Source organism: Saprolegnia parasitica (assembly GCF_000151545.1).
Source record: "Saprolegnia parasitica CBS 223.65 unplaced genomic scaffold supercont2.1, whole genome shotgun sequence".
In the NCBI taxonomy this organism is placed as follows: domain Eukaryota; phylum Oomycota; class Saprolegniomycetes; order Saprolegniales; family Saprolegniaceae; genus Saprolegnia; species Saprolegnia parasitica.
This window is the reverse complement of record NW_012156395.1, coordinates 323,973-343,850: the sequence shown is the minus strand read 5'-3', so window position 1 is coordinate 343,850 and position 19,878 is coordinate 323,973. Positions and strand designations below refer to the sequence as shown.

Genomic DNA, 19,878 nt, shown 5'->3' with positions numbered 1-19,878 from the left:
TCATCACGTTTGCCACGGGCATGTCGACCTTTGCCGGTCTCCGGTACCTCTCCAACAGCCCGGACGTGACCTTCTCCAAGGAGAAGCGCGGCGCGATCTTCCACCGGTCGAGTGACGAAGGCGCGTCGTTCCGGTCGCACCGCATCGATTTGGCCCATCTGAAACTCAACCCGATCACGCGCAACGACGACTTTGTCGAGTTTCGCCAGCGCCACGCGTAGACCAAAGAGATATCGATAGTACTTGCATATATATTTACACGCTCAATATCAACTTGTCGATGGAAGACACAATCAACTGTACTTCGGCAACCACACAGACGTATGAAAGGCTTTGTGCGTAGAGGTAAAGGGTCTAGCTGCTGGGTGTGTCATGTCGGTCACTGGATTGGTGAAGTGTGCATTGAAGCGTCAGACACGTGGCTGTCTCCAGTGGTCACGGGGGTTGTTACTCCTAGCTCCACCGCTTTCGATCCGTCTGCATCACGATATTGTGACCAGCGAAGACAACAACGGCGACCAAGACATGGTCCATGAGGAGGTCGAGCCTTACTGTGCGTACTTAGATCCGAATGCCGAGGCGCAGCTCGACTCTTGGTTCCCAGTATGTCGTATTGAGCCACTTGTATTCTTGTTGAGGAGTTGACTACCCGAATTGAGAGCTTAAAACGCAGCAACAACTTGGATTGAAACGCCCGACTCAGATCGTCCCGCCGTTGCGAATGATGGTCGCTAGTAGACTGCGGTTAGGTCCAACACCACAATCCATTTTGATGTGCCACACCTTGGATACGTTGAGCACCGTGCTGCTTGACGTCGTGCATCTACTTCCTGATCTGCGCGACGTGTTCGGTTCGCCTTCGTGTCGGTGCTGCCGCAAGTGCCACCAGCTCTTCAAGCGCTGCTGCAGCTCCGGCAGTCGATGGACCTCACGCGCCACTGGCCCTGCTTGCACCTCGAAAACATTGCACCGCGCAACATTGGCCTTGGCATCATCGCGCTGCCGGCATTTCCGCACGTGTCTGTGGGACCGGCCACGAATCTCCGGTGGCTGGCGGCGCCATTGCCCCGATCGACGCGCGTTCGGCTGCCGTTGCGGTCGCGGACCGATACGACGCTGGCCTTTGCGCGGATGTGGGGCTCGAGATTCTACCGCACCCGAACGCGCCCTTGGTCGACTGCAATGCATTGGTGCAAGCGATTTATTCGTCGCCGTCGCTTGCGATTCTGAAACTCAACGACGCTCCCGACATTTAAATGGCGCTGGCTGCTTCCGATGGACAAATTGAATCCTGCCAAGGTCGTCAACCTCCGTGTCTCGGGCCCCGTCGACATCTCGCGATTCTGCGCCCTTCAGCACCTCTTGGTTTCGCACGGCGCGCTGGATTGCTCCAAGCTCCGTCGCTGTCATGACCTGCGCAGTGTCAGCTTCAACCGACAAGTTTCCGATCTTGACATGGAAACCATTGTGCAGTGGCTCACCACGTCCCGGGTCTTGAAGAGCATCTACGCGGGGACCGTCGGCAACCTTGGGTTTGAGGCCATTGCGCGGACACTGCCGGTATGGATTGCCCACGGTCTAGAAGAGCTTGGCCTGGGGCATCCTTGGAACTTGCGTCCGATTCCATCGAGCAAGCAGCGCCTCTTGCTCTTGGCCGACGCCTTGGCCACGAAGCGCGACCATCGAAAGACGCTCAAGGTCTACGTGGATCTGGGCAAGCGCGCATTGGACTCTGAAGAAATCTCGTCGCCGTTGGTGCATCAAGCAACGTTCACCTAGCCCTCGACAGTGTCACAAGGTATCCTCGCGGCACGATGTCGGCGTTTGCTCGCGTCGCAGCGACGGGACATAAAGTTGTGAAAACATCTAAAAGATAATTCGTCTATACGACTCTAGTAGTGCCAATACTGTACATGTTTGAGATAACCAATGTGTACAGTGGATTCGTCTCCAGCTCGTTTTGATCGTGCAATGCGTTGTCGTACTACTCGCTTGGTCTCTCGACTGCAGAAGCGGCTAATCGTCAAGCCAAACCCAGGTCAAGAAGACGTTCTACAGAATCTACTAATACATGTGTAGACGATGCGCAATGTGTCCATATCATTGCAATCCTAGCACAGAGGCGTCGTCGACAAACCCGATCCAACCGAGCTTTTTCCACTTGAAACGTCCGTTGCCGGACAGCGTGCCACGTCAGGACGTCGGATACGAGCTGCCGTATCCGGCGACGAGATCTTAGAGGGACATTGGCGCGATGGACGGCCCGCCGGCGTATCAGCTCGAGCTCGAGCACGTCATCGGGTATACGGGTCGGTCCAAGGACACGGTACTCGCGCACCCGAGAGACCCGGACGCGTACTTTACCTGGTACGCACGCTCCATCCAGTTGACGACGACGACGACGACGACGTAGCATGGGCGCGGCCGTCGTCATCTCGCGCGTCTCGGATACGCACGCGCAAGAGTTCCTTCGCGGCCACGACGAAGAGATCTCGTCGCTCTGCGTGTCGCGCTCGGGCGTGCTGCTCGCGTCCGGGCAGCTGCCGTCGACGAAGCGCAACGTACGATCTCCGCTGCATATATGTTATCTCCAATGTAAATACTAGGGCGCGGGCGCAGCGATTGTCGTCTGGGACCTCTACGCCAAGTCGGAGCTCTACCAGCTGCACGGTTTTTTCTGCAAAATCACAAAACTCGCCTTCTCGCCCGACGACCACTTCCTCCTCGGCGCCGGCGCTGACGGGTCGGTGATCCTCTGGGACCTCCGCACGTCCGAGGTCGTCGTGACGCGGTCGTACGGGTCGCCGGTCACGATTCTCAACTGGGGCAAAGTCGAAGAAAAGACGCGCCGACCAAAGTACACGCTTCTGTTTGCGCACTCGAGCCAGCTCCTCGTGAGCGAGCTCTCGTACGACATTGGCAGCATGCAGTACAAGCTCGAGAGCTACCCGTGCGCGATGCCGTCGACCGGCATGGTCCGAGAGTACCTCGCCGCGTGCATGACGCAGACCAACGATACGCTCCTTGCAGGCACCTACGCGGGTGCATTGGATCCCTCGTGTCGACCTGCAGCTCACGCTCCATTGTGACGTAGGCGAGCTCGTCGTCTTCAACGCCGACGCCCGCGTCTTCAAGTGCACGATCCCGATCTCGTCCAACGGCGTGCACTCGATCGTCTGCTGCGCGGCGACCGGGTACCTTTATGTGGGCGCAGGCGACGGCGTTCTCAAGAAGCTCGTGGGCGACCACTCGGACTGGAACCTCGTCGGCCAAGTCGCGTTGATGGGCGCCATCGCCGGCTTGAGCGTGACGTGCGACGGCGCGACAGTCCTCGCCGGCACGTCGGCCGGGAAGCTCTATCGCATCCTCGCCAGTGCCATGAGCGTCGAAGAGCTTGCTTGCAGCCACTTGGCACCCGTGACCGCCTGCGTCTTTGACGGCCACTCGAGCGAAGCCTTTGCGACCCTCTCGCACGACGGAACGCTCAAGGTATGGGATCTCTCGTCGTACCGCGTCAAGGCGAGCGCCGCCGAAAACGTCCACGGTCGCTGCGTCTGCTACGCCGTAAATGGAGCGTTCCTCGTCTCGGGCTGGGCCGACGGCTGGCTGCGCGCGTTCGAGACTGCGTCAGGGGTACTAGACTTCTTCCTATACGTCGACATGGTATCGATTGCCAGCACGCGTAGCACAAGCTGTGGCACATTGCGAACGCGCATCGCGGCGAGGTCACGTGCATCGCCGCCAACGACAAGTGCATCGTCTCCGGGTCGAGCGATGGCGGCGTCAACGTCTGGTCGCTCGCCACGCGGGAGCTCATCTTGCAGTTTCACGAACACAAGCGCGGCGTGACGCAGGTGTGCATCGACTTGGTCAAAGCGCATCACGTGCACAGCTGCGGCCTCGACCGGTCGCTCTTCTTATACGACCTCAAGACCCAGCGCCGCGCCGTCGTGCACCAAGTGCGCGAAGGTGCGTTCCATGCGATGAGCCAGCGCCTCGACAGCGAGACCGAGATCATCACGGGCGGCGCCGACGGCCGGCTCCTCTTTTGGGACTGCGACGTCGCCGACGCCGTCAAGGTGCTGCAGGACCCCAACCGGATGCGCGTGCTCGCGCTCCAGGTGTCGCCGTCAGGTACCACGAGGGGTGGCTTGTGCATACTGTCGTAACGGGAGGTGGTTAGGACGCTTTGTGGCCACGGGTGGCGACGACTGCCATCTCAAAATCTACGCGCTTGAAAGCGACGCGCTCATGGCCATCGCGCTCGGCCACTCGGGCGCCATCAACCAATTGGCGTGGAGCCCGGACGAGCGCCAGATCGTGTCGGTCGGCGTCGACTGCTGTATATGCCTCTGGAATTTCTTCCTAGAAGACGAGACCCCTCGGTATTAACACTTACGACGACCGAATTGGCCGCTCCTAGTATGTACATACCGACATGGGATGCTGCTGCTGATGCAAGGGCGTCGTCGGATCCTCTGCTTGTTTCGACGTCGTGCGTGCATTGTCGTATTTGGGTATTGGGGCGGAGGCCATACGAACGCTCTGCAGCAGCAGCGAAGCTACTCGGCGTGTCCGTTGTCTTCGAACTTGCACGAGTACGTGGCATCGCGACGACGCAAGGAACCCACATGAAAAAAGGCGGCTTGGTATCCGGATTGGGACTGTGTATCCGGCATGCCGCCGGCGCGGCGACTGGTTCATTGTTGAAGATGGCGTTCGTCCGTCAAGCGCTCCAGCTCCGCCGCCCCGTTCGCGTCTTTGGCGCTCGCTTTGCCGTACCTGCTCGAGGTACAAATTAGCGCGCTAATTCGTCCCGTGTAGCACCAGTACGCGACGACGCTCGTCGGCGCCAGCGGCACGATCGAGTCGCGCTTGGTCTACCGCGCCAAGGACGGGTCCGTGCTCTCGCCGTGGCACGACATCCCGCTGCGCCCCACCGGCTACGAGCACGACAAGGCCATCTTCAACTTTATCAACGAGATCCCGCGCGGGTACCTACTAACTCTCCTGCGATGCATGCGGCGCCTCAAGGCGTGGCTAGCGACCGCGCCAAGATGGAGATCGCGACCGACGAAGCGCACAACCCGATCAAGCAGGACGTCAAGAAGGGCAACTTGCGGTATGCATGCCTCATCTTCTTGGCCAAAACGCGTATGGAGTCTCTAGTTTCTACCACTTTGACTCGCTTGTCAACTATGGCTGCATCCCGCAGACGTGGGAAGACCCCGCGCACGTTGACGGCAGCACGGGCTACGGCGGTACTACTATCTATCAATCGTGCTCTAAAGTCATGTCGACCCACGTGGATAGGCGACAATGACCCGATTGACGTGGTCGAGATTGGCTCGCAAGTGGCCGAGACGGGCGACGTGTACCCGGTCAAGGTCCTCGGCGTGCTCGGCATGATCGACGAGAACGAGACGGACTGGAAGGTCATTGCCATCAACGTCAAGGATCCGATGGCGGCCAAGCTTAACGGTATTCCGCTCGGGATATCCTTGCATGTTCAAATGGCTTTATCCAGATTTGAACGACGTGCATTTGCATCTGCCCGACACGGTGGCCTCGATCCGCACGTGGTTCCGCGACTACAAGCTGCCGGACGGCAAGCCGCCGAGCGCGTTTGCCTTTGACGGCAAGGCCATGGACAAGGTTGGAAATGCTCTCTATCTCGCAATCTGGTTTTTGAGATTGAGGTTGCTAGGCGTTTGCGATCGACGTCATTGAGCAAACGCATGCGAGCTGGAAGGCGCTGGCGGCCGGCACGATCCAGTCGAGCTTGTGGACCAAGTAAACGGCCGATTGAACTAGTACACCGCTGTTGCCGTCCCTAGTAGTATGTGGCACCGGGTGGTTCTTCCTCGCTCCAGAGCGACGCCACGCCGACCATCCTTGCATCAACGTCGGTGGGATTTGGCCTACACGTTGATTTGACGGCGCTTTGGTTTGCAGCCGCGACCAAAGGGCCCAGCGCTCTCTCAAGTTGCTGCGCCAGTGCCGGGTTCGACCACTCGGTGCACTCCACACGGCAAGCATTAGAACGACGACCACGTACTAGATGTAGTAGCGAGTACTCGTTCGTGGCTTGGCGCGCATTTCGCTCGCTATTCGTAGTACAATTCAAGCCGCCGTTGTCTCGACACCATCGTCCCAAGCCCATCGAGGAGGTGTTGTCCTGTGACGCCGGCTCCTCTTCCTCCAGCGTGGCAACGAACGACAAGAGACGAGCAAAAGGAATAAAATAGCAGCACGTTGCGGTGCATCGTCGTTTGTTTACGCAAGTCGTCGTCGGAGGCGCTTTACTTGGTCACGACCTCTTCGGTCTGGCTCACGATTTCGTCGCGCGTCGTCGTCTGCACGATAAACTCGGCGTCGTCCTGCGAGTCGTAGCCGTCGGCCAGCGCAATGTAGGCCGCGCGGCGAGCGGCGGCCGCGGCCTGGCGCGACGCGAGGCGGCTGCGGAACGAGTCGACGAGCGCCTGCTTGGCCGCGATCTCGGCCGCGATGCGCTCCTTCTCGCGCTGCTTGTCGAGGTCGTTGAACTTCTTGCGGTACTTTTCGAGGTTCTTGAGCACGTGCTTGTACTCCTTGTCCGAGAGGAGGCTCTTGGGGCGCGGGCGCCAGATGAACTGGTGGAACATGTCCTTGCGCTTCTCTTCGAGGAGCTTGCCCTGGAAGCTCCAGAGGTTGTAGCCGTTGTCCATCGTGTACTTGGCGTTGAAGTTGTTGATGGGCTGGCACACGGCCGTCGTGACCACGCGGCCACTCGGGTCCCACTCGAGGTGCGTAAACTTAAAGTGCTCCTGGATCGACAAGCTCTGCTTCTCGTCCACGTCGTAGAACTCCATGATGCCGTTCATCTCGCCGAGCCCTGCGAGGACAATGTTGTTGCCGTACGGCGACCAAAAGAGCGCGTTGCACGTCTTCTCGGCCAGCGTGAAGAGGAGCGTGACTTCGTTGTTCTTCTTGCCGCCGTTGCAGTCGTAGAACGAGACCGAGAGGCGCGTGGCCGTCTCGCCGTGGATGACGGCGAAGCGCGAGCCCTTGGGCTCCCACGCGAACGCGCGGATCGTCTCCTTGATCTCGAGCATCTCGACGGGCACGAGCGCCTCGCCCGCGCGGAAGATCTCAAAGTTGGTGAAGAGCGTCTTCTTGGACTTGGAGTGGCGCGTGACCTTGACGCTCAGGAACTGGCCGCTCGGGTGCCACTGCAGCTGGCACTCGGAGACGTTGAAGAGGTTCTTCTGGCGGATCTCGCGGCGCGACGGAATCTCGACGAGCGAGACGCGCGCGGGCGTGTTGCCGGCTTCCGGCGCCCAGTAGGCGAGCGTGGCGTTGCCGGCCGGGCACCAGAAGAAATCCTCGACGCCGTCGGCCTTGAGCGACTTCTTCTCGAGGAGCTTCATCGACGGCAGCTCGTAGATCGTGATCGCGTCCTTGTTGCGGCGGGCCACGTACTTGTCGTCGGCCGACCACTTGAACGGCGTGTCGAGCACGTTCGGGTTGCCGCCCATGCTGAACGCGCGGAGGAGCTTCCCGGACGCAATGTCCCAGACCATGATCGAGTTCTCGCCCTCGACGCCGTTGGCCGTGATGAGGTAGTTCTCCTGCGGCGAAAACACCGCCGTGTTGACGTGCTTGTGCGCAAAGCGGGCGACCTTGTCCCACGAGTCGCCGCCCCAGAGCGCGATGCCTTGCGGATGGAACGTCGTGAGGTACGTGCCTGCGGGACTCCACTTGACGTACTGCGAGCACCACTGCTTGCCCGAGCTCTTCTCGCGCTCGCCCGCGTACTCGAGCGTCGGCCGGCCCTGGTCGCTCCAGTACAGCTCCGTCTCGGTGCCGTAGCGCAGCACAAACATGTCGCGGCCGCTCGGGTCGGCGAGCCACGTGTTGAGGTTCTGGCGCGGCGTGAAGCTCGGCTTGGTCGGCGGCGTGTACGCGTCCGGCACGTTGGCGTACTTTTGCATGTCGGCGTACATGCAGACCTGGAGCGTGTGGCGCTTGTCGAGCGCAAAGTTGTGCAAGGTCGTGATCGCCTTCTTGGCGTCCGCCTCGGTCTCAAACTCGATAAAGAGGCAGCCGGCCGTCTCGGCGTCGGCGCCCGCCTTGGCCGGAAGGTACGGCATGTCGATGGCCACGACCGGGCCGATCTGCGCCACGAGGCGGTTGAACATCGCGAGGAGCTTGTCGTACTTGGCCTTGGTCACGACCGGCGCCTTGTCGACGACGATGCACGTGGAAAAGTCGTGCGTGAACGCGTCTTCTTCGGCCTTGAGCGACGAGACGTCAAAGGTCTCGCCTTCGTCGTCGGACATGTACTCGGCGAGGTCCGCGGCCTCGGCGCGGAGCACCTCGAGTTTCTTGGCGAGGGACGGGGCCATGATGGAAAATGGGCCGAACGGGCGACGACCAGTGACCATCCCGTGGCGTTTCGCGCAAGGCCATTGGCTGAAATTCGTGCCCATTCTGAAAGACTAGAAACACGCAATTGTTTGGATTTGATTGGCATCACAGACGGCGATCAAGGCGCGCGACGTGCGTCTGGTAGACTCATCGATGAGGCGATCGCTATTGACCCCTGCGCGACCACAAGATTCTGGGCCCCTGGTAGCTGACGAGAGCCGGCAGCCTCGACGACAAGGGCAACACTCTGGTGAGGTCAGGCTGTACACTGCTCGGTCGCATCGTACGTACTAGTACGGAAATACGGCGAGTCGAGAAAGAAATACGACGACGGAGCCGCCAAGTGCTGAGATCACCGGGTATCAACTTGTTCCTATACTATTGTTGTACATGTTTCTACTGCCTCTGGAATGGATTCGGCTCTATGGTAAGCTCGAGGCGCGGCTGCAGACGCGTTTCTTGGGCTCAATGTCGAGGAACGCGCAGAGAACGCTCGTGACGTGGCGGAAGCGGAGGCACTTGACGTCGTCGGCGTGGAGCACGCGAAGAAGCGAGTCGAGGAGTTCCTGGAAGTGGCGGAGAAAGATCTGGAGCGTCTCCTTCGTGTGCACGCTGCGCAGCATGTGCCACCACGCGGCGAGGCTGCCGCCGGACGCCGGGCGGTCAAAGTTGTGGTGCAGGTCTTCCCAGAGCCAGACGCAGACACCGGGGCACGCGTGGCCCGCGCCGAGCGCATGCAGAAGGTCCGCCTTGAGCTTCAGGAACGCGGGCCAGTCGCGCTGAATGACATGCGCCGCGTCGTGGTGCGTGACCCGGAGCACGAACGCGACGTCCTGGTCGCGCGGACTCGCGTCCTTGTGCGAAACGCTCACGATCGCGCGCTGGATGCCGACGCGCGTGTGGTGAAGTGCGCTCGTCGAGACGGGCGGCGGTGCAGGCATGACTGCTTGTATAGTGAGTGAGCTATTAGTAAGCAGAAGGGCGAGGCTCAAGGTAGAGGACGACGAGAACGAGAGACGGGCGCGGCGGCTGTTGGCGCCCACACGACGCGTCGACCTTGCGGGTGGTGCAGAAATTCCAGCCGACTCGACATGCACGTCGGGAGTGAAGCGGGACGCAAGCGATGGGAGCGCCGCTCCTTTTGAGGCAAGTTTGAAACGAGGGGACCTGCTCTAATTGTAGGGAGAAGCACTATTTGCGAGGGACTTGCTGCGTCGGCGCGAGAAACACACCACATTTGAAATGCAAAATCGATGTAGTTACACGAAAAAGATAGTCTGTGTCTATCTCTTGAGGTGGCTGACGTACTTGAACGTGAGGTAGATGCACACTTGGAGGATGACCCACATGCCCGCGAGGACGAGAACATAGTACCAGCGCTCGTCCGGGTTGAACTGGAAGTTGTCCTGGACGTACTTGGCGACGCTCGTTTGCGTGCCGTTGACGTTGTCGCACGCGTTGCCGGAGCCGTCTTCGTTGCAAATGCCGAGCTGCGAGACCGCGAGCGCGCGGAGCGAGTAGCTCGACGGAACAACGTACTGGATCCAGCTGTACCAGCTCTTCATGCCCGGGAACGGGAGGAGGAAGCCCGAGAAGAGGTTGAAGACGCACGAGATGGCACCGACGGCCACGTTGGCGACCTTGGTGTTGGGGCAGAGCGCGCACATCCACTGGCCCACGAACGTGCACACGGACGTGTAGAGGAAGAACGTGAGGAGGAAGAAGAAGAAGTAGCTCGACTCCCAGCCGACCATGAAGAACTCGAGGACGACGAAGCACGAGACGGCAACAATAAGGTACGGGATCTCCGAGAAGAAGAGCGAGAGCGAGTACGGGAGCGGGCCGTAGTAGTTGGACATGCGCTCGCGGTAAAAGACAGCGCGCTCGAGGCACGTAATGTCGAGCACCGTCATCAAGTGGATGATACCGATGAAGTCCATACTGTTGTAGATGAGGCCGACGTGCGACTTGATCTGCGCTTCCGTGATGCGGTCGAGCTGCCAGAAGGTCGTACCAAACACGATCGCAAACCACGGAAAAGACGCGAGGCGCACAAAGTTGTACGACGGCGAGCGCCAGTACGTCTGCATCGCCTTCCAGATGCACTCCTTGAGCTGGTTCTTGAGGCCCGTCGCCATCGGCGTGTAGTTGACAGTCGAGAAGGCAACAAAGTCCGGCGACGGCTGGCAGAGACGCTGCGTCTCGGCAAAGTTGCGCGCACACAGCTCGCTCTTGGCGTACTCGACCGAGTAGTCCTTCGTGTCGCGACCGATACCGGCACCAGTGACTTCAAGCATGTACGTCGCCGGGTTGTACTGCGGGCGAATCTCCTCCGTGCCGGGGATAGACACAAAGTACTCGAGCAGCTTCTGCGAGTCGCGGCCAAGCTCACCGAAGTAGGCAGTGAAGCCACCACGCTGAAGCAAGAGGAGCGAGTCGAATAGCTCGAAGATCGTGATCGAGGGCTGGTGGATAGTGCAGAGGACCGTGCGGCCCGTGCGCGCAATCGACTGGACACCCTTCATGACAATCGTGGCCGAGCGCGCGTCCAGACCCGACGTGGGCTCGTCCAAGAAGAGGATGCTCGGGTTGGCCACGACTTCGACACCGATCGTGACACGCTTCTTCTGCTCGACCGAGAGGTGGCCGACCTGCTCGTTGATGATACCGTTGAGTTCGAGCAAGTCGAGCGTCTCCGTCACAAGCTTGCGCTTCTCCTCGTACGTGATGTCTTCCGGAAGGCGGAGGTTGGCCGAGAACCAGAGCGCCTCGCCGATCGTCGCCATCTCCGAGTGAATGTCCATCTGCTCGCAGTACGCCGTGATACGCGAAAAGTTGGCCGGGTTCTTCGGCTCGCCGTTGATAATGATGTCGCCGACAATGCGGCCGCCCGTCTTGCGGCCGGCAATCACGTCCATGAGCGTCGTCTTGCCGGCACCCGTCGCACCCATGAGCGCCGTCATCGTGCCGGGCTGGAAGTGCGCCGAGACGTTGTTCAGAAGCTGACGCTCGACCTTGGTCGGGAGCGTCACGTAGTAGTCCAAGTTGCGGATGCACAAGTTTGCCGGGATGAACGAGAGGCCCGTGTTCTTGGGCGCCATATCCTGCTTGACCATGGTCCCACCGGGCGTCTGCACCTCGACGTACACCGAGTCGTCCTCGTCCTCGCCGACCTTCGAGCCGCCCGAGACACCAAAGCGGCGTTCGTAGCGGATAAAGTGGAGCACAAGCGTGTTGAGGCCCGTGAAGAGGAAGTAGTACGCAACGAGCACAATGATGCCGTACGCGACGTACTCGGTGCCAAACTGCGTCATCTGGACGCTCTCAAGGTTCGCTTTGCGGACAGCCTCCGGGTAGTCGCCGTTGCGGAACTCGTTGACGACAACAGCGCGGAGACCCCACGCGAGCGGGTTGAACCAGAACATCCAGGTCCAGTACGACGGGATCAAGTCGGTCAAAATGATGTTGCCCGAGAAGAGGAGGAAGAAGCACACCGAGAACGCCGCCAGAGTCTGGCCGATCGTGATGGAAGGCGAAAGGGAGCTGAGCATCGTCATGTACGCGCAAATGGCATGCTGGAAGCAGACGCAGATGATGACAAAGACGATGAACGTGCCCGCGTTCGGCGAGAGCCCAGACATGAAGTAGAAGAACGTCGTCATGAGCAGCGAGACGGCCAAGTTGACGGGCATTTGCACCACCGACTCGGCGATCGTGTACGAGAGCGTGCGGTAAAAGTTGCGCGCGCGCTGCTTGTAAAAGATCTCACGGAGCGCGTACGCGATCGTGATCTGCTGCCACGCCTGGCGCTGGAAGACGGCGCACGCGAAGAAAAGCATGCGCAAAAAGTACTTGGTGTCGGCCTGGTAGTAGATGGCACCCATGCAGAGGCCGACGATGATGGCTTCGGCGAGCTTGCCCCAAAGAAGCGGCTTGTCGCGAATCCAGAGCGTCTTTTGACGGCCGAGGAGGAGCATCGTCGAGGCACCGAACGGAAGCGCAAAGGGCGACATTTCCTTCGTGCGGGCAATCGCCGTGACCGACTTCATCTTCTCGAAATCGGCCTGGTCCTGCATAGCCGCGACGTTGAAGCCGTCGTTGATGGCCTTGAGCGAAGTCTGGTACATCTCCGACTCGAAGAAGACCTTGCTGTACTCGTGCGCGTGGATCGGGATCGCACGGTTGCGGTCTTCCGGGAGGAGGTACTTCTTGCCGCGGCCCGACGTGACGTCGATGAGGAAATCGGCCGGATCGGTACGGAGCGGGCAGTAGAAGCCGAGGTTCTCGAAGTACGGCAAGATCGAGGTACGCGGGCCGTGGTACACCAAGTGGCCTTCGTTCATCATGATGATGTCGTCAAAGAGCTCGACGACTTCGGGCGTCGGCTGGAGGAGCGCGATGACGACGGAGCCGCCAAGCGTCTTGGACCACGTGCGGAGCGACTGCACGATATCGTACGTAGCCGCCGAGTCGAGACCGGTCGAGATTTCATCGCAGAGGAAGACCGACTGGCCACCGACAAGCATCTCACCGACCGTGACACGCTTGCGTTCACCACCCGAGCAACCACGGAGGAGTGCATCACCGACGACCGTGTCGGCGCAGTTGCTGAGACCGAGGAGGTGCAAGATCATTTCCGTGCGAAGCTTGGCGACCTCGCGCACTTCTTCAGGCTGCGACTCGGGCGACCCGTTCAAGCACATGTCGGCAAACTTGAAGGTTTCGCGGACCGTGAGCGTCGGGCAATGGTTGTCGCGCTGGTCGACGAGACCGACAATCTTCATCGGGTCGACTTCCGTGCTCTTGAGGCCCGAAAACGTAATCTCGCCGCCGACTTCGCACGTCTTGTTGTTCTGGAGCTTGCCCGCGAGCGCCTTGAGGAACGTCGACTTGCCCGAACCCGGGTTGGCCAGGATGAGCGTCATGGTGCCCGGCTTGATGATACCGCTCATCGGGTGCAGCACCTTCTGCTCGTAGAAGCGCTTCTTGGTCCACGGCGTGAGCATGCGCGTAAAGTACGAGCCGACCGTGCCCTGCTTCTCGGCCAGCGTCATCTCGCGCGCCTGGACCGTGTAGCTGAGGTTCTCGAAGCGGACCTCGGGCGTCGCCAAGTGCATGTTGACCTTCTTCGAGAGGTGCTTGTACTTCTCGTAGAAGCGCTCGAGGCCGCCTTCGAGCATCGTGTCGACGCCATGGCCCGCATGGAGCGTCGAGTAGACGCTCATGCGGTCCGAGGCCACGGTGCGGTACGGGTCCTGGACCGAGCGGAAGTGGAGCGAGTTGTACACCTCGGGCAGCTGCTCATGCTCGTCGAGCAGCGGCTGCTTCGTGTCGTGCTGGTGCTTGGACATCGCTGTGGATATCGTCGGCTCGGCGCAAAATGGACAATGGGCTGAATCGCAGAAATTGAGATCCGACCGAGATTTCGTGGCATACAAACACCAAGTACAAAACCAGCGCGGCCGGTCGTCCGAGTTGCTATACTTTGTGCAAGGTATTTTTATGCTTCGATATTACCCGTGCCAACGCCTCTTCCAACTCTGCAGTTGTATTTAATGCGTCGGACCATACAAACGCGAGTGTAAAGGCCATTTGTTTTCGAATTCTATTATGCAAATTATTCCAATTCGCATTGGCCAATGAGAAGGCCGAGCGGCTTCTCATGCGCCGGCGCCAAACCTATGGCCGCGAGCATACAAACAAAAGTTGAAGCGTACCAAGGAGGCTCTGCTGGATCTCGCGGATACCTCGGCGCCAGCTGTAATGGGCGAGAGCCGGCGACAGCCCGCGTAGAAGCGATGACACGGTCGCGATTTTTATTTTATTGTCTTGAAGTTTGTATGTCCGCGACGAATTGGACCACGCCGACAGCGTGAGTTACGCCGTCCCCATGCAGCAGTATACTGAACCGCACTCAGTGGCCACGTGCGATACGCCCCCGGCCGAATTTAATGCAGGTTCCCAAGAGCGGAACATCAGCTTCGATAGAAACACCAAGGTCCGGGCAAAAAAGCGCACGCATTTTTTAACGGCATGTCGGAACTTGGTTCATTAAAGGCCGGAACGGCAATGGGTACCTTCAAGCTCTTGCCGACCGACGATCGCAGTGGACCTTGGAATTTGGTCAGTAGCCGAGCGACTCGTGCTCGCCCGACGTGGGACGATGGAGGCCAGAAGCGCGTGTGGATACCAGTAGACGTGTACTTCAGATACCCGGTAGCGTTGAGATGATGATTGCATTGCCGATCGCTCGTAAATACCACCAAGCCAGCCGAGTAGCTTTGGCGGCGAGAATGGCTTCAACGATTAAAACCGTTCAGCACAACTTCACGCCTGTGGCCATGGGCACATTGGTAACCTACCGGACGCAACGGTGACGACCTCGCACATGCCGGTCCTATGTACTGGACCGGCGACATCACTGGCGTTTCGTGGCGTGCTGCCGACGATTTTGTAATGCCCGAGTAGCTAATTCGTGGCTCTGGCGCGCCTCTTGGGTAAGCTTCTCAGTAGGAAGCCGCTTTGCTTGCCCTTCCAAGTCAGATCGGCCTACAGTGTACTTGGCTGCGGACGGGTCCGACCACGTTCCGTCCTTCAAGTCCGGAACGCCAGTCGCACGGACGTGGCGTGGAGCTCCGTGGAGCTCCTAGCATCCATCCTACTGCTGCCACCTCCAAGCGACGCCCCCAAACGACGTCCCCTGCACTCGGCTTCGTTGCCACCGTCGCGAGTGTGGCCGCGGTCCATCCTCGTCCGCGCTAGCTACTCTGCTGTGACACGGTGTGGATAGCGGCCCAGCGCCTTCCACACATAGAAAATCCGACTTCAATGATCAAGACCTTGTCCATGGCGCTGGCGTCACTACCGCGACAATCCATGAGCCTTTGCTCCGGCACGGGATCCGCAGGAAGCTCAGATTCAACGCCGCACATGCACCCAACTCGCGGTGAGGTGCTTGGGCATTCACAACATACTACGCACCTGGTGTAGTACTACCGTACTTTTGGTGGGGATTGCGCCCCTTCCCAATACATACCTTTCAAGTGGAGTACCTTTCTGCGACCATCCATGCGTCGTCGAGAAGTGCTTCTCTCAATGGCGTCGTCTTTGTCCTTGCAGTGGAGCGCCGGTCGACGTAACTCGCGCGATGCATCATGCGTGCTGGCGTCATCACGAGGCAGTATTACACTTACGACCACCGTGCGTGGCACCGCGGTGACGCCATGGAACAGGATAAGGATCTTTGTTTGCACTGCGAGTCGAGTCGTATTACCGAGAGGGGTCTAGCTTGGTGCACGGTCCATGTACGATGATGCACTGCGTTCCGCTCCAGCAAGACGGTCGGGATGCCGTCAACGACGACGACACAACTTGGGCCAACCAGTTGAGATTCGACGAACGGTCTGATGGACGCACGAACCGCTTCATATAAGACCCATCTTCAACCACGCGGCGCTGCCTAGCCCCACGACGGAACATACAAAATTTCCTTTCAAGCAAGTGCGCGCTATTACGTTCGCTGGCGCCACCCAGCCGTTCGTTCTCGAAGCGCAACAGACGACGGCGTTGGAACCCAACATCCGATCTTCAAGAGTCCGGAACGTCAAAACCAGGTTCATCAACTGGCCTTTCTTTCCCGAGGATGCCAACGCCACAAACCATTTCGTCTTAAGAAGGGTCAGAGAGCGTGGAGGAGGAAGAGGGCGTCGAGAGGAGCTGCTGATAGAAGGCGGCGAGGTTGGTCGCACCTGCTGTTGCCGTTTGAGGGAGCGGTCGGTCATCCTCGGTGGGTTATCAATTGGACTTCAGACAGAATGTACCCACGATAATGGTGTGTATCCACAAAACAAGACCGACATGCACACCCATGCGGTCCTTGAGACCGATCAGACGCTGCGGCCTTTCTAAAGCAAGCATTGATGGAAACCTGATCGAGGAGGTCCATTCAAACACTATTTAGGAATTAGTGCCCACCACTTGAACTTGGAAATAGTGTACGTTCCGACGCTGATCGGCAATGACGACGGCCGAAGCCGTGGTGACGCCGGCGGCCGCGCCGCAGTCGCGCGTCGTCCTCGCCGCGACCAAGGACGAGTACTACGCGTCCGAGCTCCTTACGCAGCTGCATGACGTGGTCGAGAAGCTCAAGTTCTGGGGCCGCGCAGGCGGCGGCGGGGCGGCGGCCCAGCTCTCGATCGACCCCGAGCTCCAGCTCCTCACCAAGTTCCTCTACTTGACAATGACGGGTGCAACACACGCCTTCTCTTGACGCATTGGCCTCATCGTATCACAGGGTCTCAAACCATGGGCGAGGAGTACTGCGACATCTACCGCGTCGAGGGCGACCGTCCTCGCATGCTCTCGTTCTCATCGACCTTTTTGTGGCTCCAGCTCGCGACCGTGCTCCCGTACCTGCAGCAGCGATCTAGCTTGGGCTGGGCAAACCTCCGCCCCGGTGAGGCACAGGCGCGGCTGCAGCTGGCTCGTCGCCAAGCACGCGAGCGCCTCCAGATGCAAAACAGCCAGCACGCAGTGGTGTCGGCGCCGACGACGCCCCGCCGGTATGTAGCGCTGTGTGTAGGCTCTTAAGATCTCAACGCACTTGGGTTGCAGAGCGCCGTCCAAGGTCGACAAGGTCCTTGCGTACCTGGACGACCTCGTGAAGCGAGCCAAGGAGGTGGCGCAGACAATCGAAGTCCGTACGGGGACGTCCGTGACGACGTGGACGCAGGCCGCGGTGGCCGTGCATCTTGCGCTCTTCTACCTCCATGGACGCTACTTTGACGTGGCGAAACGCATGGCAGGCATCCGATACATCCTAACACGCAAGCTCGATGCGCCCCACGCGCAGTTTTCCATTCTGGTACCACGAACGTCCTCTCCGCGAGACGCTCGTCGAACTAGTGCGTTGCTATTAGGGCTACTTGATTCTCCTGCGACTCGCGCTCTCGTCCCTACTGGGTCTACCAGCCTGTCTTCGAACGCTCCTAGGCGTCGAGGCTGCCCCGCGCCGCCTCGACCAGCACCGCGTCCCATCGGACGAGTCCCGGCCGACGGGCATGGCCCAGCGCAAGTGCGCACTGTGCTTGACCGAGCGCAGCCACCCTGCGATGACCCCGTGCGGCCACGTCTTTTGCTGGGAGTGCATCGTGGGCTGGTGCCAAAACAAGCCCGAGTGTCCACTCTGCCGGCAGCTCGTGCAGCCCCAGGACGTCAAGTGCATTTACAGCTACACGTAAGTTAGTCGTCAAACCACCAGCACAAGTTATCTCAGTCCTTTGGTTTCTCGGAGCTCTTATTCTGTTGGGATTGGATCTGTGTGTGTGTGCAGACCGCTGCAGCAGCAGACATGACCTATGGACACGACCAGTCCCTTTGCTCTGATTTGCGGACTGGACCAGTCGTGCCACCGTACGAGTGCCAACCTCGTCGATCTTGTGCCCACGGAAAGCGTCTTCCGATTGCGTTCAAGCAACTCGCATTCTTGCCTTGTGAGAGAGATGTACAGAGCCTTTATAATTACATGAGATTAGTGCTTGCGCTGCTTCTTGGCCGGCTTGGTCGAGGTACTCGTCGTCGGCGCCTTCTTGGTCTTCTTGGACGCTTTGGGCTGGGGCTCTTTTTCTTCCGTCTTGGTCTCCTCGGTCTTCTCTTCCGCCTTGCGCTCGTTCAACGCCTTGACGTACACCTGGTCGGACGAGAGCGCGTGGTTGATGAAGCGCCCCGCGGCCTCGGCGTCGACCTTGACCTGCGGGCCCTTGGCTACAGGCACATGCTCGTTGTGCAATGCGGTGAGAAGACGCGAGCACATACCCATCTCTTCCGAATACTTGATCTTCTGGACAAAGCCCTTGACGCGGTCCAGCTCTTGCTTGACTTGGGTCTGGCGCAGGTCCTTGGACGACGCGCCTTGCGTCTTGAGCAAGACTATGCATGAGTGAGCTTAGCCCTGCATGCATGGTAGGCGCCTCGTACTGTAGAGAAGCGCATTCACCGAGTAGGCTACGAGGACGAGCCATGAGCATGATCGAGACAAGGCGCAGGCGTACCGAGGCCGACCTGGAGCTTGGCCTTCTCGATCGGCGCCGCGTTCTTCGTGAGCTCATCGACCGACGCCTTGGTCAGCGGCGCAAGGTACTCTTCGATTGCGCCGAGCGCGCTCGAGACGTTGGCGAGGTGCTCGGCCATGGTCGGATGATGTATGATTGGAGCAGAGCTTGTCCGGATAAATCTGCGCGGCCGGATACAAGTGCGCCATATTTACCACGATTAAAAGCGTGTTAAAAGTGGCAGATCGGTGGCCGCGACACGCCGCGACGTTCGACGCGACGTTCGGAAATGTGGTGTTCCAAACATCACCTTGCCGCACCATGGCGCATGGGTGCGCGACGCTTGCGATGGTCGATCGGTCCGGCGTACGACTGGCGCCCGGCTACCGGTATTACTGCGATCACTTGGCACTGCCATCCATTGCCGCCTCTTTGCTCGCGTGCCAATACCGGTAATGTGCTCACTTTGCACGTGGCATCACAAAGAGCTGAGCTGCTCGATATGGCAGGAGTGAGCCATCGAGCAGCTCTGGGAACGAGCTATCTTTGTCACGGTCCTTGAGGCTCCTCGCGCGTCCGCCGCCGCTTTCTTGTCACTGGCAATCAGAGCTCGGCTGCGCATGCCGAAGGTACAATTGAAACTTTGGTTCTTGTACCGGGGTGGACAAGGCCACGAAGAGCAAGTCGCATCGAGCCATTCCGCGCCGCCACGGGGCACCATACCCCCATATCACTCGCGTGATGTTATCGATCTCGCCCTATATGCTTGCGCAGTGGTGTAGTGCTGTTGGCGCTGGCGACGCACGATAACGTAGCTCGTAAAGGTACTAGGTGGCGGCAAGACCGGTTCAAGACCACACAATGATGACCTACGACGTATGAGCAGTCGGTAGAGGCACATGCAGCCAAGTCTACGACGTCAGCATTGCGTTGGTTTGGAAATACGTGTATCTTCCTCATCATGACCGACGGTCACGACGACGTCATGAGCGGACGTCAGATTCGTGCCCTGTGAACTGTGAACTGCTTCTGGGTCCAAGGTAGTCCGGTGAGCATTCCACGCAGACGCAGACGCTCTATAGAAGCTGCCACCTTCATGTGCTGCTCGCCGCGACCTCTCGCCGCGTTGGGCGACAAGGTCCAAGCCAATTCCTCAGCATTGCTGTCGCGCGACCAGATCCAACGACCAGCACTCTGCGTCTTTCTCACGTGAAAATCGATTTCTATTTCACACGTGGAAATCACACACGCTCAAAGCTCAGCATCCTCGCACCTCGTCCTACGCTCTCGTATACGAGGAGCTCGCTGCTTTCAGGCTCGAGCGTTGGGTATCGTGCGCTCGTGTGAGGCATCAGCCTGCTTCTGAGCGTAGTTGAGAGCATGATGCCGGCGCCGACGCCTTTCCCACACGAAGGGGTAG

General features: G+C 59.4%; 8 protein-coding genes across 8 annotated transcripts; 4 read left to right on the top strand and 4 right to left on the bottom strand.

Moving 5' to 3' along the window:
* Positions 1–1,275: 1,275 nt before the first annotated feature.
* Positions 1,276–1,779, top strand: SPRG_00128 (hypothetical protein; the record flags this gene model as incomplete). Its single annotated transcript, XM_012338241.1, has 1 exon — positions 1,276–1,779. The coding sequence occupies one exon, from the start codon at positions 1,276–1,278 to the stop codon at positions 1,777–1,779; it is 504 nt and encodes a 167-aa protein (XP_012193631.1).
* Positions 1,780–2,227: 448 nt separating this feature from the next.
* On the top strand, positions 2,228–4,422 carry SPRG_00127 (hypothetical protein). Its single transcript, XM_012338240.1, has 6 exons — positions 2,228–2,367; positions 2,414–2,561; positions 2,607–3,042; positions 3,095–3,633; positions 3,687–4,134; positions 4,184–4,422. Exons 1-6 carry the CDS (start codon positions 2,255–2,257, stop codon positions 4,390–4,392), a joined length of 1,893 nt encoding a protein of 630 aa, XP_012193630.1. The 5' UTR covers positions 2,228–2,254; the 3' UTR covers positions 4,393–4,422.
* Positions 4,423–4,712: 290 nt separating this feature from the next.
* On the top strand, positions 4,713–5,834 carry SPRG_00126 (hypothetical protein; the record flags this gene model as incomplete). The annotated part of the gene is made up of 7 exons (XM_012338239.1): positions 4,713–4,778; positions 4,825–4,994; positions 5,045–5,122; positions 5,170–5,261; positions 5,314–5,481; positions 5,528–5,655; positions 5,708–5,834. 7 exons carry the CDS (start codon positions 4,713–4,715, stop codon positions 5,795–5,797), a joined length of 792 nt encoding a protein of 263 aa, XP_012193629.1. The 3' UTR covers positions 5,798–5,834.
* Positions 5,835–6,231: 397 nt separating this feature from the next.
* Positions 6,232–8,437, bottom strand: SPRG_00125 (hypothetical protein). The gene has a single exon (XM_012338238.1). The coding sequence runs from the start codon at positions 8,424–8,426 to the stop codon at positions 6,303–6,305; it is 2,124 nt and encodes a 707-aa protein (XP_012193628.1). The 5' UTR covers positions 8,427–8,437; the 3' UTR covers positions 6,232–6,302.
* A 325-nt stretch (positions 8,438–8,762) lies between these two features.
* On the bottom strand, positions 8,763–9,350 carry SPRG_00124 (hypothetical protein; the record flags this gene model as incomplete). Its single annotated transcript, XM_012338237.1, has 1 exon — positions 8,763–9,350. One exon carries the CDS (start codon positions 9,348–9,350, stop codon positions 8,832–8,834), a length of 519 nt encoding a protein of 172 aa, XP_012193627.1. The 3' UTR covers positions 8,763–8,831.
* Positions 9,351–9,645: 295 nt separating this feature from the next.
* On the bottom strand, positions 9,646–13,797 carry SPRG_00123 (hypothetical protein). Its single transcript, XM_012338236.1, has one exon. The coding sequence runs from the start codon at positions 13,758–13,760 to the stop codon at positions 9,693–9,695; it is 4,068 nt and encodes a 1,355-aa protein (XP_012193626.1). The 5' UTR covers positions 13,761–13,797; the 3' UTR covers positions 9,646–9,692.
* Positions 13,798–16,426: 2,629 nt separating this feature from the next.
* SPRG_00122 (hypothetical protein) lies at positions 16,427–17,686 on the top strand (the record flags this gene model as incomplete). The annotated part of the gene is made up of 4 exons (XM_012338235.1): positions 16,427–16,655; positions 16,703–16,970; positions 17,023–17,272; positions 17,328–17,686. The coding sequence occupies 4 exons, from the start codon at positions 16,427–16,429 to the stop codon at positions 17,646–17,648; spliced, it is 1,068 nt and encodes a 355-aa protein (XP_012193625.1). The 3' UTR covers positions 17,649–17,686.
* A 211-nt stretch (positions 17,687–17,897) lies between these two features.
* Positions 17,898–18,606, bottom strand: SPRG_00121 (hypothetical protein). The gene is made up of 4 exons (XM_012338234.1): positions 18,459–18,606; positions 18,385–18,411; positions 18,223–18,336; positions 17,898–18,171 (listed from the first exon to the last, which is right to left on the bottom strand). The coding sequence occupies exons 1-4, from the start codon at positions 18,595–18,597 to the stop codon at positions 17,939–17,941; spliced, it is 513 nt and encodes a 170-aa protein (XP_012193624.1). The 5' UTR covers positions 18,598–18,606; the 3' UTR covers positions 17,898–17,938.
* Positions 18,607–19,878: the final 1,272 nt, after the last annotated feature.